General features: G+C 62.1%; 1 protein-coding gene across 1 annotated transcript in view; it reads left to right on the forward strand.

The window, feature by feature from the left end:
• The window catches only part of LOC112103467 (copine-7), a 33,272-nt gene extending 18,856 nt beyond the window's left edge, over positions 1-14,416 (forward strand). The window contains exons 4-15 of the mRNA XM_026663631.1: positions 198-272; positions 1,219-1,302; positions 2,430-2,519; positions 3,084-3,182; positions 3,778-3,864; positions 4,802-4,861; positions 7,800-7,933; positions 8,514-8,568; positions 9,279-9,330; positions 9,779-9,912; positions 11,633-11,869; positions 14,279-14,416. Coding sequence (XP_026519416.1) covers positions 198-272; positions 1,219-1,302; positions 2,430-2,519; positions 3,084-3,182; positions 3,778-3,864; positions 4,802-4,861; positions 7,800-7,933; positions 8,514-8,568; positions 9,279-9,330; positions 9,779-9,912; positions 11,633-11,869; positions 14,279-14,416 — 1,245 coding nt within the window. The remainder of the gene's footprint in view (positions 1-197; positions 273-1,218; positions 1,303-2,429; positions 2,520-3,083; positions 3,183-3,777; positions 3,865-4,801; positions 4,862-7,799; positions 7,934-8,513; positions 8,569-9,278; positions 9,331-9,778; positions 9,913-11,632; positions 11,870-14,278) is intronic.
• Positions 14,417-14,877: the final 461 nt, after the last annotated feature.

Genomic DNA, 14,877 nt, shown 5'->3' on the forward strand with positions numbered 1-14,877 from the left:
CTCTCCGTGCCCTGCCGCGCGTGCACAACGACCTCTCCGTGCCCTGCTGCCTGGCCTGACACACACATCGCTGCCAGTACCTCACAGGTGTGCTCTGTGCGTGGTGACTCCAACAGGCAGCCAGGACCGGGCGAGTTTCTCCCCAGAGCTTGTGCCCGGCCACCTGTCTCTGAGGCCCCTTGGCGCTCTCCCCTCAGGTGCTGTCAGAGGAGATTTCCGGCAACAACGGCTATGTGGAGCTGGCGTTCCGGGCCAAGAAGCTGGACGACAAGGTACCTCTGCCTGCCGCTGGGGTTGGCCGAGAGACTCCGCTCTGCCTTTGCTGAGACCCGGATCGGGCGGGGTGCAGCCTGGGAATGGCTGCGCGGAGGAGCCAGTGTGGTTATTTGCTGAGAGCTGGGAGCCGTGGCTGCCGACTGGCCCCGGCGCCCCTCTGGCACCTTTCCAACGCTTGGGTGCTACTGGGGGAGGCTGGAGCTGCCCCCGGCAGAGCGCGCGATGGGAGCGGCCAGGCCAGCTCGCCCCTCAGCAGCCTGGTCAGCGGGCCGTGGCCCTGCCCAGCGACGGGACACATGGAGCTCTGTCCCTCCGCTGAGCCTGCCCCCTGAGACGGGGGGTTGTGCTGGTGCCACTGTCCTGATCGAGCCCCACCCAGCTGTCCAAAGGGCTCCCCACACCCGCCGGGGTGAAAGAGCTCCCTCTCCCAGCCCCGCTCCCCGGAGCCCCTCGGGAGAGCACGGGCTGGCAGGGATGCTGGGGGGCAGTTCAGCGATAGCCAAGGGTTGGAAGTCATCGGGGCAGGCTGCTGCGGGCACAGCACGAGAGAGGCTGGCCGGGCAGAGGAGGTGCAGTGAGAATGCAGGAGCCACAGGCTGGGGCCAGAGCCAGAGTGGGCACAAGGCAGGGACGGGGACGGAGCCCAGCGTGGCCGTGGCAGGGAGCAGGGCCTCGCCGGGCAGGGGCGAGGGAGCCACCTGCTGCGACAGGCCTGAGCGTGGAGGGTTGGCACAGTGGCCTCTGGGTGCTCAGAGCCCCCATCCCGGGCAGGGCTGGTCCCTTGGCTGGTCCCTTCCGCCTGGGAGGACGTGTCCCTTTCTGGGGGGTATCGGGGGAGATGGCCTGGAGGTTGGTCTGCTGCTCTGAGCTGGCCCTGCCTGGAGCGGGAGGGCAGCCCCAGCTGTGGAGCTCACCGTGCCCTTCTGCCCACCCCCCTGGCAGGATCTCTTCAGCAAGTCGGATCCTTTCCTGGAGATCTACCGGATCAACGACGACGGGAGTGAGCAGCTGGTGTACCGCACCGAGGTGGGTCCCCGCCGCGGGCAGAGCCTCCAAGGAGCCGCCCGCTGCCACCCCAGGGGAAAGGGAATGGGGAGACAAGGGTGGGCAGCGACAGGGGTGGGGGGTCAAAGGGATGGGAGTGGGTGGAGGAGGGGCTGGGGGGGCTGGGGGGATGGAGGAGGGGCTGGTGGGGATGGCGGGATGTGGGGGACGGAGGAGGGGCTGGTGGGAACAGGAGGTATGATGGGGGTGTGGAGGAGGGGCTGGTGGGGATGGGGTGATGCGGTGGGCGGAGGCCCTGTGCCCCGGCCCTCTGCTCCAGCCCCCAGCCGGGAGGTGCTTGTCACCCCAGGGAGCTCCCCCGCTGAAGAGGACGCGCCGTGCCCGGAAAGCTCCCTGCGGCTCCGTGCTGGCAGAGGACCCTCCCCCACCAGCTCCTCTTGCCCCCCGGCAGAGCAGGGCCCCCGGCAGAGCAGGCCCCCCCAGCAGAGCAGGCCCCCCCTGGCAGAGCAGGCCCCCCCAGCAGAGCAGTCCCCCCCCGGCAGAGCAGGGCCCCCGGCAGAGCGGGGCCCCCCGGAGCTGTAATGGGCTCTGCCTGGGAAGGGAAGAGGGGATGAGTGACGGGCCCCCGCTGCTCCCTGTGCTGGCTGCGCACCATGGAAGTGCTGCTGCTGCTCTGCTCACGCCTCCCTGACGGGGGCCTAGGAGGATTAGGCACCTAGCAGAGCTATTACACTGTCAGGTGCTGTCCGCCCCGCCTGTCGCCTGGGGCCCGCCCTTCCCTTCCTGGCACCAGGGCGGTGGGAGCCTGCAGGGAGGGGAGAGACAGAGGCAAGAGGGGCAGTAGCAGCTTGGATGCCGGTCCAGGGAGTCTCTCCTCTAGGGCCTGGCTACCTAGCGCCTCCCCCTGCCGGAGCGGGGTCTAGTGCCTAGAGCACAGGGCTGGGCGTGGGACTGCCTGGATCCTGCACTCCCCTCTCTGTGCCTCAGTGCCCACAGGGGTTGGGAGGGGGGCCAGGGCCACTCAGGGCTGTTTGCAAAGCCCGTTGGGCCTCTGGCAGATGGAAGCCCAGCGGGCACCCTGCTCATCGCCCAGGGGTGCCCCAAGAGGCCGTATGCAGCACGTTCACGCTGCCCCCTTGTGTTTACAGGTGGTCAAGAACAACCTGAGCCCCGTGTGGGAACCGTTCAAGGTCTCGCTGAACTCGCTGTGCAGCTGCGAGGAGAAGAGGAAGCTGAGGGTGAGGAAGGGAAGGGGGGAAGCCCTGAGTAGACTCCGCCCTCGGGGGAGCTGAAAGGGGCCACCTCACCGAGTCTCCTGCAAGGGGGACCGGCCCCGTCACAGTGCAACCTGCCCCCAAGGTCAAAGGCAACCCAGGCACGATGGATCAGAGGAAATGCATCCTGATGCAACATAGACTTGGCCTGTGGAACTCACTGCCACAGGACACCCATGTGTTTGTGAGTGTAGCCTCTGCAGTGACACTAACACACAGACACATGACCAGGGCCTTCGGTCCTCCTGCTTCAGAACCTGAACCGGCCCCCAAGAAGGGCAAGTGCCGCCCCCGTGTGCTTACATAGCTGTCCAGGTGCATTGGGCCCTTCCTCTGAAGTGTCTGTATAGCCCAGGGCTGGAGGGAGGCCACCACGCTGCACGCACAGGCGGTCAGTCAGGCAGCGTATCCACCGCGACGGTCCAGGGTGAGTGGAGGGGGAATGGTGGGGGCTGGGAAAGGCCCCTCCCTAGAGAGGGGGTGAATGAGGTGGGACCCTTTGGCTGAGCTGAGCTTCTCTCCTTACAGTGTGTGGTCTGGGACTACGACTCCCGGGGAAAACACGACTTCATCGGAGAGTTTTACACCACGTTTGAGGAAATGCAGAAAGCAAGTGGGGAGAACAAGGTTTGTTGTGGGGGCGGGGGGGACCCTACGCATCTGGATCTGGGTGTCCAGGTGGGCCGGCTGCTGGTGACGATGCATGTGAGGTGACTCAGCCGTTCCGTGTGTGTGTGTGCTGGGTATTCGCCCGAGCTAGTCACAGGTTGGGGCAAAACTTGTTTCCGTGAAATCGTCCGACTTTCAACAATTGTCCCCAAAGTGGTGGTTTCAAATTTTTCCGTTTTTTTTGGGGGGGGGGGGGAATCTAGGAAAACTAAAACAAAAATGGGTTGTTTTTGTTTTGTGGTGTTTGTTTTTTCTTCTTTTCTCCCCCTTTCTTGACGTTTAAAATGAGAAAAGGCAAAATCCTCAAACTATCAAACCAACCCCCCCAAATGTTCCAGGGTTTTTGAGCTGTTTTGCGCACAGATTTCCCCTTGTCTGACCAGCTCTGGGGGTCGCTGTTTGCCCGGTGCACAGTCTGGGCGTGTGACTCGCGTGTGCCTGCGGGGATGCGCGGGGGCGCTGCGTGTTGCGGTGCTGGGTGCCTCTGGCTGAGCTCCAGGGCTGCTCGTCCGCAGATCACAGATCTCCGCTGCTCTCTCTGTTGTGCTCCAAGGTCCAGTGGGACTGCATGAACCCAAAGTACAAAATCAAGAAACGAAATTACAAGAACTCAGGCGTGGTCATCTTACTGGATCTGAAGGTGAGCCGGGAGCCGGGCCGAGCCTGCCCTTGGCATTTCCTGGCGCTCTCATATCAGCGCTTTTGCCCTGTATTGCAGCGCCCTGTGGTGACCCCAGGGGAAGCTGCCCCGTGCCCAGCGGTGACTCAGTGCCCCTCGCCTGTCCTGGCCCCTCGATGCCAGAGGGGCTAGCAGGAGGCAAAAGCGCCTTTGTACTATGGGGAAGGGGGCTGGTCGGACAAGCCTGCAGGACATACTCCTCCTCCGAGGCTGTTTGGTAAAGGAGCAGTGACTAGGTGTCATGGAGTGTGGGGGAGTCAGGGCCCTGCACCCCTCTTCCTGCGATTCACCGGGACTCTCAGCCAGCCAGTAACACAGAAGGTTTATTAGACGACAGGAACACAGTCCCAAGCAGAACCCCTCAATCAAGTCCTTCTGGGGGGTTTAGGGAGCTTAGACCCCAGCTTGGGGTTCCCTGCGTTGCACCACCCAGCCCAAACTGAAACTAAAAACTCCTCCAGCAGCTTTCTCCCCTCTCCTTTGTTCAGTGTCCCGGGCAGAAGGTGTCACTTCTCCCAGCCCCCTCCTGGCTCAGGTTACAGCTCAGGTAGCTTCCTTCAAGGGAAGTCCCCCATCCCCAATGCAAGTTCCCTGCAACATTCCCAGGTCAAATCTGCCCCGCTCCCTGCTCCGTCACACTAGGCGAGCTCTGTCCCGGCTCGGTGACACCGACATGTCCCGCTGTATCCATATCCCTTCCCTTGCTGCAGCCTCCTTGGCTCCCAGCGCCCGGCGGGCGGCTGCTGTGTCCCCGTGCGTCTGGCAGTGCAGAATGCTCCGCTCGTGTCTGTCCTTCCGGGCTGCTTGTGCCTGGATCGCTGCCTGGGAGAGGCCGGCCTGCCAGCAGAGCTCTGGGCTGTGCTGTCAGGGGCTGGCTAACACGGCCTTTCTTTGGAAGCTCCACAGGGTCTACTCCTTCCTGGATTACATCATGGGCGGATGCCAGATCCACTTCACGGTAAGGGACACTTCTTCCGCGGCGGGGATGGCGGGATGAGCAGCGAGCCCGGAGCAAACCTCGTCCCAGGTCCCAGGACGGAAGTGTTCGAACCTCGCACAGGAGCTGATGCTGCTCAGGCCCGTCCCGGGGAGCCGATGGGGCAGGAGGCTGGAGATGGGGCATGCAATGGGGCACTAGTTCTGGAGGTTGCTTGGTGGCCAATGGGACACGTGTTTGGTGGGCCGCTGTCTGGTTCCTGGGGGGAAGATCTCCACGGCACACGGAGGGGCCAAGGGCTGCGTGGGCATAGAGCGTGAGCTCCCCTCTGCCAGCTTCAGGATCATTAGGCTTCCAGGCCTGCCCATCCCACACCCTGTATCAGCACAGGGTCGTTCCACCCGTAAGGAAATGAACGGCAAAGTGCACCAACGAGCTGCTCCTCGGCCATGCCCTGCTGTTAACGCACCCCCAGCAGGGGCATTTGGAAGGGTTCGTAGCTTCATGCCCAAAGAGAAATATGTGATCCCCCAAGCTCCCGGCCCTGCAGACGCACGGCTCCTGTCTCTGCCTCGCTGTGTGTGCCTGGGAGGGACAGCGCAGCGTTACATGACTAACAAGAAAAGCACGGGGCCAGGTGCACACTGGCTGCAGTCCACAGCAGCCATAAACCCTGATGAACGGGCGAGTGGGGCTGATTTTACAGCTGGTTCCCTGGCTGGACTGGGGCAACACAGCCAGAATGTACCAGTGAACCTGCCCCACGCCGTTTAACTGCTGGCTCAGCGGTCGGCACCGCTCCTGCTTGGCCACAGTCATCCATTAACACCTCACTGAGCTCCCCAGAACTTCAGGGCGTAGCCGCCACAATCAGCCATGCAGGAGGCGAGTTCGAACTGGACGTACCTAGGGCAGCCAGCCGCAGTCTGGAGCCCCTGCTTGGACCCTGGCGCAGGTCCCCCACTCCCCGAGATTCAGTTTGCTAGAGGAAGGCGGGACGCAGATGCAATGTTTAACTCTCTGAGTCCAGTAAGGTTCTAAGTGGCTTCTCAAGGGCTACTGACACCTCAGAGCCAGTCATGGTGCAGTTTCCTTTTTCATACTCCAGTCCTATTCATTAAAACACAACTAGTGAGCTTCTTTCCCCGCAGACTGTAGGGGCCTGGGATGTGCAATAACTGCACACGCACACACAGCTGGGTAGTGGTGCATTTAAACGACCTGCTGCACGTGCAGCTAGCTGAGTTGTGCGTACAACTGCACACGTCAGTTAAGCACATGGGTGTGCATAGTTTTTTGCACATGCAAATGCATATCAGTCCCTAAAAACATCCTCCTTCCTTGGCTTTGCACCTGAGTCTCTGTCACACTCTGGTGCTGGGCATGAGCCAGGCTCCTTCCCTCTGCTCCTTAGCGTTTTGCATTCCCTGCTGTTAGACCTTTGCTGGTACTTTGCACAGATTCCTCATTAAAAATGAAAAAACAACCAGCCTCCAGATTGCATTTTGCAAAAGCATCTTCTCCCCGGAGTGAGTCAGACCCGCAACGTGCGGGAAGCAGGCTGCTTGGCTCTGCTCCGCGGCATGAGACAAGCCGAGAGCGGTGGTTGGTCCCGGGAGCAAGGCCTGTCATGTTGTGAGACATCATGTCCCATCACTCCGTGACATGGCTTGAAGGGGAACGGCGGGGCAGAAACGCTGGCTGGCTTAGCCCAGCCCTGCTGGCCACCTGTCCCTTCCGAGCAGCAATGAAAGAAGTTTGCAGGAACTTTTAGAAAATTCCTCCCCAATGCTCCTGACGCTTGCTCTGTCACCGGTGCCAACCTCGCATGCGGCATCACCCCCACGCCCCCCATTGCAAACCACAGTGCACCCTGGGCTAATGTCCATGAGCGAGGAGGTGCCGGGAGGATGTCACAGAGAGGGGGGATGTTAGCAAAGCCTTTTACTGCTGGATGCTCCCCGCTACCTGCTTTGTGAGTCCAGGGCTGGTGGGTGGGCTTGGCTGTGTGCCCCTGGGTGGGCAGAGGGTGCTTCCATCAACTCTCTGAGCTCCTTGGTTCTGCAGCTGGCCGGGGCTCCCTGGGAATGTCGGAGACAGGGCTGGCTCCAGGGTTTTGGCCGCCCCAAGCAGCCAAAAAAAAAGCCGCGATCGCGATGGCAATTTGTTGGAAGGTCCTTCGCTCCGAGTGGGAGTGAGGGACAGTCCGCCGAATTGCCGCCAAATACCTGGACGTGCCGTCCCTCTCCCGAGCAGCCGCCCCAAGCACCTGCTTGCCAAGCTGGTGCCTGGAGCCGGCCCTGGTCGGAGAGCCCGAGGAAAGATCTCAACAGACTTTCCTGCAGAATTCTGGGTACTTGCGGCATGTGCCTGGGCTGGCACTGATGTGACGGGAGCCCTTCTGCCGTCCGTGCCGCTGCCTCTCTGGGTGCGCTTGGGCAACTCCCGTCTCTCCGGGCGGCCAGTTCCCCTGTCTGTACCTGGGGGATAGCAGTGAACCCGGGGCTGGAGACGAAGCGCTCTGAGATCCTGGGCGGGAGGGGCAGAACTACATCGCGGAACGTATTGCCAATGGCTAATGCCCAAGCCCTCCAGCCAGCTGAGTCCGCTCGCAGTGGCTGACGATGCGTATTAAAAAGCGTGCAGCCAAGGCGTGTCGGGGGCACTTCGGGGCTCCCCACAGCAAAGGGGTGCAGCTGGTTCCCATTCGAATTGCCTGCCCCTTGCTGGAGGCTGGGCCGAGGCTGACGGCATCAGGGATCAGGGAGCAGGACGGTGGCCAGAGATCCCTGGGGGAGCAGCCAGGTGGGCTGGAAGGGGCGCAGCTCCTCGGACCCCTGCATAGGCCCTTGCCTGGCAGCCTCAGGGGTCTATTCAGCGCAGGGTGTGACTTTGCCGCTCTCGGATACCCAGCCACGCCTGCAGCTGGCTCTGTTGACCGCCTGCCTTCCGCTCCCAGGTGGCTATTGACTTCACGGCGTCGAACGGAGACCCCCGGAACAGCTGCTCCCTCCACTACATCAACCCCTACCAGCCCAACGAGTACCTGAAGGCCCTGGTGGCAGTGGGAGAGATTTGCCAGGACTATGACAGGTGAGACAGCCCTGGGCTCTGTCTGTGCCTGGCCCGTCTGGCTAACCCGAACCCTGGGACACACACACACACACACACACACACACACACACACACACGCGCGCCCAGCTCCGCGTCTGGGCTGGCTCTTCCTCTCTGGGTTCTGTCACACAGAAATGACAAGGTCCCAGACACCCCCCTGCTGCCCCAGCGAGAAGTGCCCCAGCTTGGCCCACTCCCCCAGCTGCCAAGCCCTTCCACTGCTGGGAGCTCGCCGGGATGGGCCCCTCCCAGTGCGGGGGAGGTCGGGTGATACACTGAGTGCTCCCCGGGCACCCCCATGCCAGGTGGGGCCGGGCCCGGCAGGAGTCCCTGCAGCTTACCATGGTATGGTCCATTCCGGGGGGCTCCTGGGGCAGAGGGGTCTGTTCAGACACCGAATGGGGAGGGGCCGGGGTTGCTGGCTGGACAGTCTGCGTCAGGGTTCATTGTGCCCTGTCTGGGCCTCTCACTCCCTGGGGATCCCTTTATGGGGGTGGGGGCGCTTTGGGTGCTGGGGCACCGGAGCAGGTGGGAGCTTCTGACATCTGCTTCCTTCCAGCGATAAGAAATTCTCCGCCTTAGGGTTTGGTGCAAGGATCCCACCCAAGTACGAGGTAAGACCCCTGCAGGGTAAGAAACAGGACGGGGCGGGGGGGGTTGAGGAGCAGCATGGTGGGGGATGGGATGGCTACGGGGCTGAGGAGCGGGGGTAGGGGAGGTTATGGGGACTGAGGAGTGTAGGGCGGAGGAGGCTACAGGGAGTGAGATACAGGAGAGGCTATGGGGGGGCTGAGCAGCGGGGGTAGGGGAGGTGATGGACTGAGGAGCGGGGGTAGGGGAGACTCCTGTCCAGGGCGGTGCCAGGCTGGGCAGCTCCCGCTTGCCTCAGCTGCTCCCAGCTCGCCTGCCTTGATTCCCCCTGTTCAGGGCGTGGAGGGTTTTGGATGGATTCAGTTGGGCAGGCCTCCCTCTCGCTGGCGCTGCCGAGTGGGCTCCGTCCCGGGGAGCAGCGCGCAGCCCTGACACGACACGTCCCGTCGACGGCACCTGCCATCTCTATAGAGCAGAGCAGACAAAGGCCCCCCAGTGAAATGACAGGACTAAATGTGGTCTCCAGAGCATGTGCCGGGGAGGGCTGAGGCCAAGCGGTGCGAGCGCACGAGGAGGCAGGAACAGCCCCTGCGTTGTTTGCCCTTTAGCCAGAGTCCAGCCAGGGGAGGTGAGAGGCAGGGCTAGAGACGTGTCCTCACTGCACACAAAGGGGCAGTGGGGGAGTCATGAGGGGCCGGGAGCCCCCCCAAATTCATTCTCTGCTCTCTGGTAGGTTTCCCATGATTTCGCCATCAACTTCAATCCGGACGATGACGAGTGTGAAGGTAAGAGGCTGGCAGCGGAGTGAGAGCCAGCCCACTCCGCACCATGCCAAGGCCCTGGGGGGCAGCCAGGCCTCGCCCCGTCTAGCCCTTGTGTGTGGAGGGGGCTGGGGGCCGGTGTGCTGCTGCCCTCGACGGCCCTGTTCCCACCCCCTCTCTCCCTGCTGAGCACGGACGCTTCCCCTCCTGCCTCTGCGCTGGAAATGGACCATGTTCCAATCCGGGGGCCTCCTCCCGAGGCTGCCCTGGCCTCGCTCGCTGACCGCTGTCAGTGCCCCCACGAGGCATGGCTGCAGCCTGTCTGCTGGGCATGTGGGTGGAGCCGGGCAGTGGGGCCTGGACCTGCCTCATTAGTGTCCTCACTGGGGATGGGCAGGGAGAGGTTAGCCGCCCTGGGCCGTGGAATTGCTGGGCTGGGCGGCTCCTCACCCAATTCGATGTCCCCCACTAGGAATTCAGGGCGTGGTGGAATCCTACCAGAACTGCCTGCCGAAAATCCAGCTCTACGGCCCCACCAACGTGTCCCCCATCATCTCCAAGGTGGCCAGGGTGGCGGCGGCGGAGGAGAGAACGAAGGAGGCCTCTGTGAGTACCTGCCCCGTTCCTACGGTGCGGCCTGCCCCGCAGGCAGAGGGGCCTGGGATCTCCGGCACTTGCTTCTGCCTGGATGTAGACTGTCCAGCTGTGCTGTGTAAGCCTCTGCCATGCGGCTCTGTGAGGGCACAGTCCTGGGCTGGGCACAGAGTGCCAGCTGTGCCCATAGCGTGTGGTGTTTGCAACGTGAGGGACCTGGCTGAGACCCTCCTAACTCCTTTCACATGTGATCTCTCCAGGGTTTGAGTCCCGCGGCGAGAGGATGCTACCGTGGCCTGGGGCAAGTCGCTGAGGGTAACATTGTCAAAGCGACTACGGCCCATTGACTCAGAGAGGGTCCGATGCCAGGTTGGCAAATGGGACGTTGGCCCCTAAGACAGCGGGGCACTTTTGCAAATGTTCTTCATCTGCCCCCTGGGATTGTATCTCTCCCGGGGCGCTGGAAGGCTGAGTTCGCTCTGCACCCCTCAGCTGGAAGGGCACAGCTGTGGCGGATGCTGAGTCTGCTCCTCGGAGAGCCTGCGGCAGTGCAAGCACCAGGCGGGAGCAGGAGTTAGTGGCGGGGAAGAGGGGGTGCACCGAGCAGAGATGGGGTGAAAGAACATGAACCTGCAGCTGAGAGCCAGGGAAATCTTCCTCAGTGAGACATTCCAGGCTGTGGGGAAGGCCCATCCCTCGGGACTCAGGCCTAGCAGGGAGAGGCCAGTCCTGCCCGGCATGGCTCAGCACTGCTCCTGTCAGCCCCGTGGCTGCTGGCTGGGTATCAGGGCCAGCCCCTGGCCATCGAAGGAACGCCAGCTCCTACCTCAGCTGCACGTGCCAGGAACGTTTAACATGGCAGCACGCGCCCAGTCCTCACGCAGGGCGTCTGCCTGAACGGACATTTGCGGCCCATTCCACAGCACAGCCAGCGCGCTCGGCCCTGGTGGACCTGGAGCACGTGACAGAAGCCAAGTGCTTATTAGAAGATCCCGAGTTCCAGGGGCTCCTCAGAACAGGCCTCCTCTCCCCTCTGCTCATGCGGTGTCCTCCTGTCCTCCAGCAACATTCGATCAGCTGTGAATAAATAGCCAAACCCTCCGGGGCCTGTGTTGTTTCTGGCAGGTCAGGGTGGCATCACTGGGCCAGGCCAGCCAAGTAAGAAAAGGCCAGAGGTTGCACAGAGCTCTTGGGGGGGCAGTGGAGTGACAGGGATACACGGAGCAGATTCCTGGCTCCGGAGATGCGGTGCCAGGGTCCAGTGGGGCCAGTTATCCCAGTCTCCACGCAACACCCCGCTCACCTGGCACTTGGCCTCGGGGCGTCTGCCATGGACTGGCTCTGTGAGCGTGCGTGCACTGGGCAGGGCGGGCGGGGGCCTTTCATTAAAATCCCGTCAATTATTTACACCCGCGGACGTGGAGCGTTTTAGGAAAATGTCATCTTCTTCTGGGACCTGCCTGGCTATTTGCTCACTGAATCATTTACGGCGCCGGCTGAGCCTATCAATTAATGACGGCAGCTAATGCATCGTCCTCAGCCTGTGCGCTGACCCCACTCTGTGTCTGGGGTGCTGGGGGAGTCGGGGCCCAGCAGCCGTAAGACGGGGCTAGAAGAGGAGCAAGGAATCGGTCACCGCCTGGGACAGGGGTCTCCCGAGTGGGATGGCTGGTGGGGGCTAGCCCAGCTCTGCCCAGTCACCCATAGCCGCTCTCCCACCTTTGCCCCACAGCAATACTACATCCTGCTGATCCTGACGGACGGGGTGGTGACCGACATGGCAGACACGCGGGAGGCCATCGTGCGGGCCTCCTACCTCCCCATGTCCATCATCATCGTAGGGGTGGGCAACGCGGACTTCACCGACATGCAGATCCTGGACGGGGACGACGGGGTCCTGCGCTCCCCGAAGGGGGAGCCCGTCCTCCGGGACATCGTGCAGTTCGTCCCCTTCAGAGAGTTCAAGAACGTGAGTCAGCCCCCGAGGCCCCTGCCGTAATGACCGCATGGCTGCGACCACCGCACGTGTCTGTGGCGTGCCCGTCACCGTGGCATCAGGGAGGATGGTTTAGTGGGTAGGGCACATGGCTGGGACTTGGGGTCACATCCTGGCTCTGGCACAGACTCCATCTCTGGCTATGGGCGAGTCCCTTTGTGGCTCCGTGCCTCAGTTTCCCCATCACCAGGGCTGGTGGCACTGCCACCCCTCCCAAGGTGCCGTGAGGGTAAGTCAAGGGGCAGCGCTCAGTGATGAGGGCTGTGGGATACCTAGAGAGATGCACTTCGGAGGGCTAGGAAGGGCGCTGGCAGTATCCTCCTCAAAACCAGAGAGGCTCAGGCCTCTCCCGCCTGCCCTGGCACCGCGGGGCTCCCAGGGGAGGGTGGCCTGGTGCCATGCTGCTCTGCTGACCCTCTCAAGGGCTACAGGGGCAGGATTCGGGGGGGTGCTGTTGGTGAAGGCAGCTCACGAGGGCTCTTCTCCTCACACCCCCTTTGGTCTCCATGGGCCCTGTCACAGTCTGGCTGCCCTCTCTCCCTGTTCAGTAAAACCATGTCCTTGCTCTGTGCCTCGAAGAAAACTCTCCTGCTCCTGCGGATCCCAGGGGGCTGAAGGGGGCGTCCCTGCCTTTACCCCACTGGTACCTGTAAGCCAAGGGGCTCCAGACACCCGCTTTGCTCTCTGGTCTCCAGGCTGAAACACGCGGTGAGACAAGGTGGGTGAGGGGCCAGCTGGTGTTGGTGAGAGAGACCAGCTTCCGATTTACACGGAGCTCCTTGTCAGCGCAGGGAAAGGTACTCGGAGCGCCCACGTGTCCTCACGCTCAGTGACACAGCTGCACCAGTGCAGCACTTACACCGATGGCAGAGGGTCTCCGGTCGGCGCACTTACTCCACCCCCCGAGAGGCAGTACCTGTGTTGGCGGGAGAAGCTCTCCCAGCCACTAGTGCTGTCTGCACTGGGGGATTTTTCACATCCCCGAGCGACCTAGTTCTCCCGATACAGGTCTGTCGTGTAGCCGTGGTGTGTCCCGGCTAAATACGAGATCAAACCGATAGTTTAAAATAAGCAGTTAGCACATATTCTAAGGGCCCATTCAAGGTGAAGGGGCGAAGGGACAGCCCTGCAGTCACAGGACAGAAAGCGGGGTTAGTGTTGTAAAAGCCAGGGTCTTTGTGAAGACCGTGATTGTAGTGTTCAGCAGAGATCTGAATGTAAGCACTGTGCAGGTTTCCGTTGGGGCTGACGACGGAGAGGTCACATGCAGCGTGATCACTTTGTGAGCCGTGTTCACCCACAGGCGATGGGGTGGTTTTGTCTTTTATCGTTGTCCTGTGTGCGTTCATTCCAGAGTGTAGCAATTGTCTGGTTTCACCCCCACAGGGTGTGTCTACACTGCACTTAGATCCCTGCAGCTGACTCAGGCTCCCGCTAAGGGGCTCTTTAATTGCAGTGTAGACGTGCGGCTCTGGGACCCTCCCTCCTGCCAGGGTCTTAGAGCTCGAGCTCCAGTCTGAGCCCAAATGTCTACACGGCATTTAAACAGCCCACAGGGGGTGTGTCTGGGTGGAGCTCTGTGTCGGGGACACGGGCACTGTGTGTAGCACAGGGGTGTGTGTCTCAGTCAGGCTCTGTGTCGGGGATGGGGGCGCTGTGTGTAACACAGGGGTGTGTGTCTCGGTCAGGCTCTGTGTCGGGGATGGGGGCGCTGTGTGTAGCACGGGGGGGTGGCCGGGTGCTTTGCTGGCGACGCTGCCCTGAGTTTTCCTGCACATGGAAGGTGGCAGTGAGCAAGATGCCCCACCAGGGAGCCCTGGCCTACGTCTCTGCCCGGGTCAATGCTCTTCCCCAGAGCCGCCGGGCCAGGGTCTCCAGCTGCACTAGCCAAATATCTAAGCAGCTGGGCTCCCCAAGGGGCAGAGACGCAGTGTATGGATTTCTCTGGCTCCATGCTGGAATCTCCCTTGATCAAGCTGAGCTGACGCTGGGTGTGCGGGCGAAGCCACAGATGGAGGGAACGGTTCCTCTGGGTCCGTCACGGTCAGCGCAGCTGCATCTCCTGTGATGGAATTTGGGGGGGGGGGGGAATCTATAGTTTGCATTTCTGGCCCCTCTTGAGATCTGAGCTGCTTGGGCACTTCAAGGGCTAATTGATCCTGATTGTCAGTAATTGAAGTTTCTGGAGACTTACAGCCACGCATACCTAGAGCCACTGGGCAGGATTAACCCTTCAGATGCTGTTGTGGGAAGCACTGGGAAATGACAGAGCCCATGCATGGACAAGGGGGCAGTGGGGGGAGGGGAGGCTGTGCTGAGGAGCGGCTGGCTGGAGAGCGGCTGGGAGAGGCCCAGAACCAACGGCTGCCCTTTGTCTTGCAGGCCTCGCCCACGGCCCTGGCGAAGTGCGTGCTGGCCGAGGTGCCGAAGCAGGTGGTGGAGTATTACAGCTACAAGGCCCTGCCGCCCCGGTGTCCCAAAGCCGATTCGCCCAACTCCACCCTCAACTCGCCCCAGTGAGGGACCGCCCCCCTCCGGCGCCCCTGCCCCGCCGTCGTCCCTCAGCCCGTTCCACGATGGACAAAGAAATAAAAGGCAAAGGAGAGCAAGAGTGTGTCGCTGTCTGAATCGTACAGGCTCCCCCCCCGCAACGAGCGCGGGGCCCCAGGCAGCCTCCCCCAGCACCCACACACCATGCTGCACCCCCTGCCTCCCCCGGCCCTCTGAAGGACCCAGCCAGCGAGCTGAGCCAGCAGCGCAAAGGCACATGGGAAGCGGGGGGGGGGGGCATGCCTTGCTGGTTTCTCACTCGGGACGGGTCCCTGCTCAGTTTGACAATGAGCGTCCGGCTTCTGGGCGTGATGCAGTGACCTGGCCTTGGGTGCAGAGAGGTGGGTGTTTGCAGTGTGATGGAATCAGGCAGGCAAGGGGAGACAGCGTTGCAGTGGCTGGTTAGCCAGCAGAGAGCGAGCGAGGGGCTG

The sequence above is a fragment of the Terrapene carolina genome, unplaced genomic scaffold, assembly GCF_002925995.2.
Source record: "Terrapene carolina triunguis isolate 2854851 unplaced genomic scaffold, T_m_triunguis-2.0 Scaffold33891, whole genome shotgun sequence".
Taxonomy (NCBI): domain Eukaryota; kingdom Metazoa; phylum Chordata; order Testudines; family Emydidae; genus Terrapene; species Terrapene triunguis.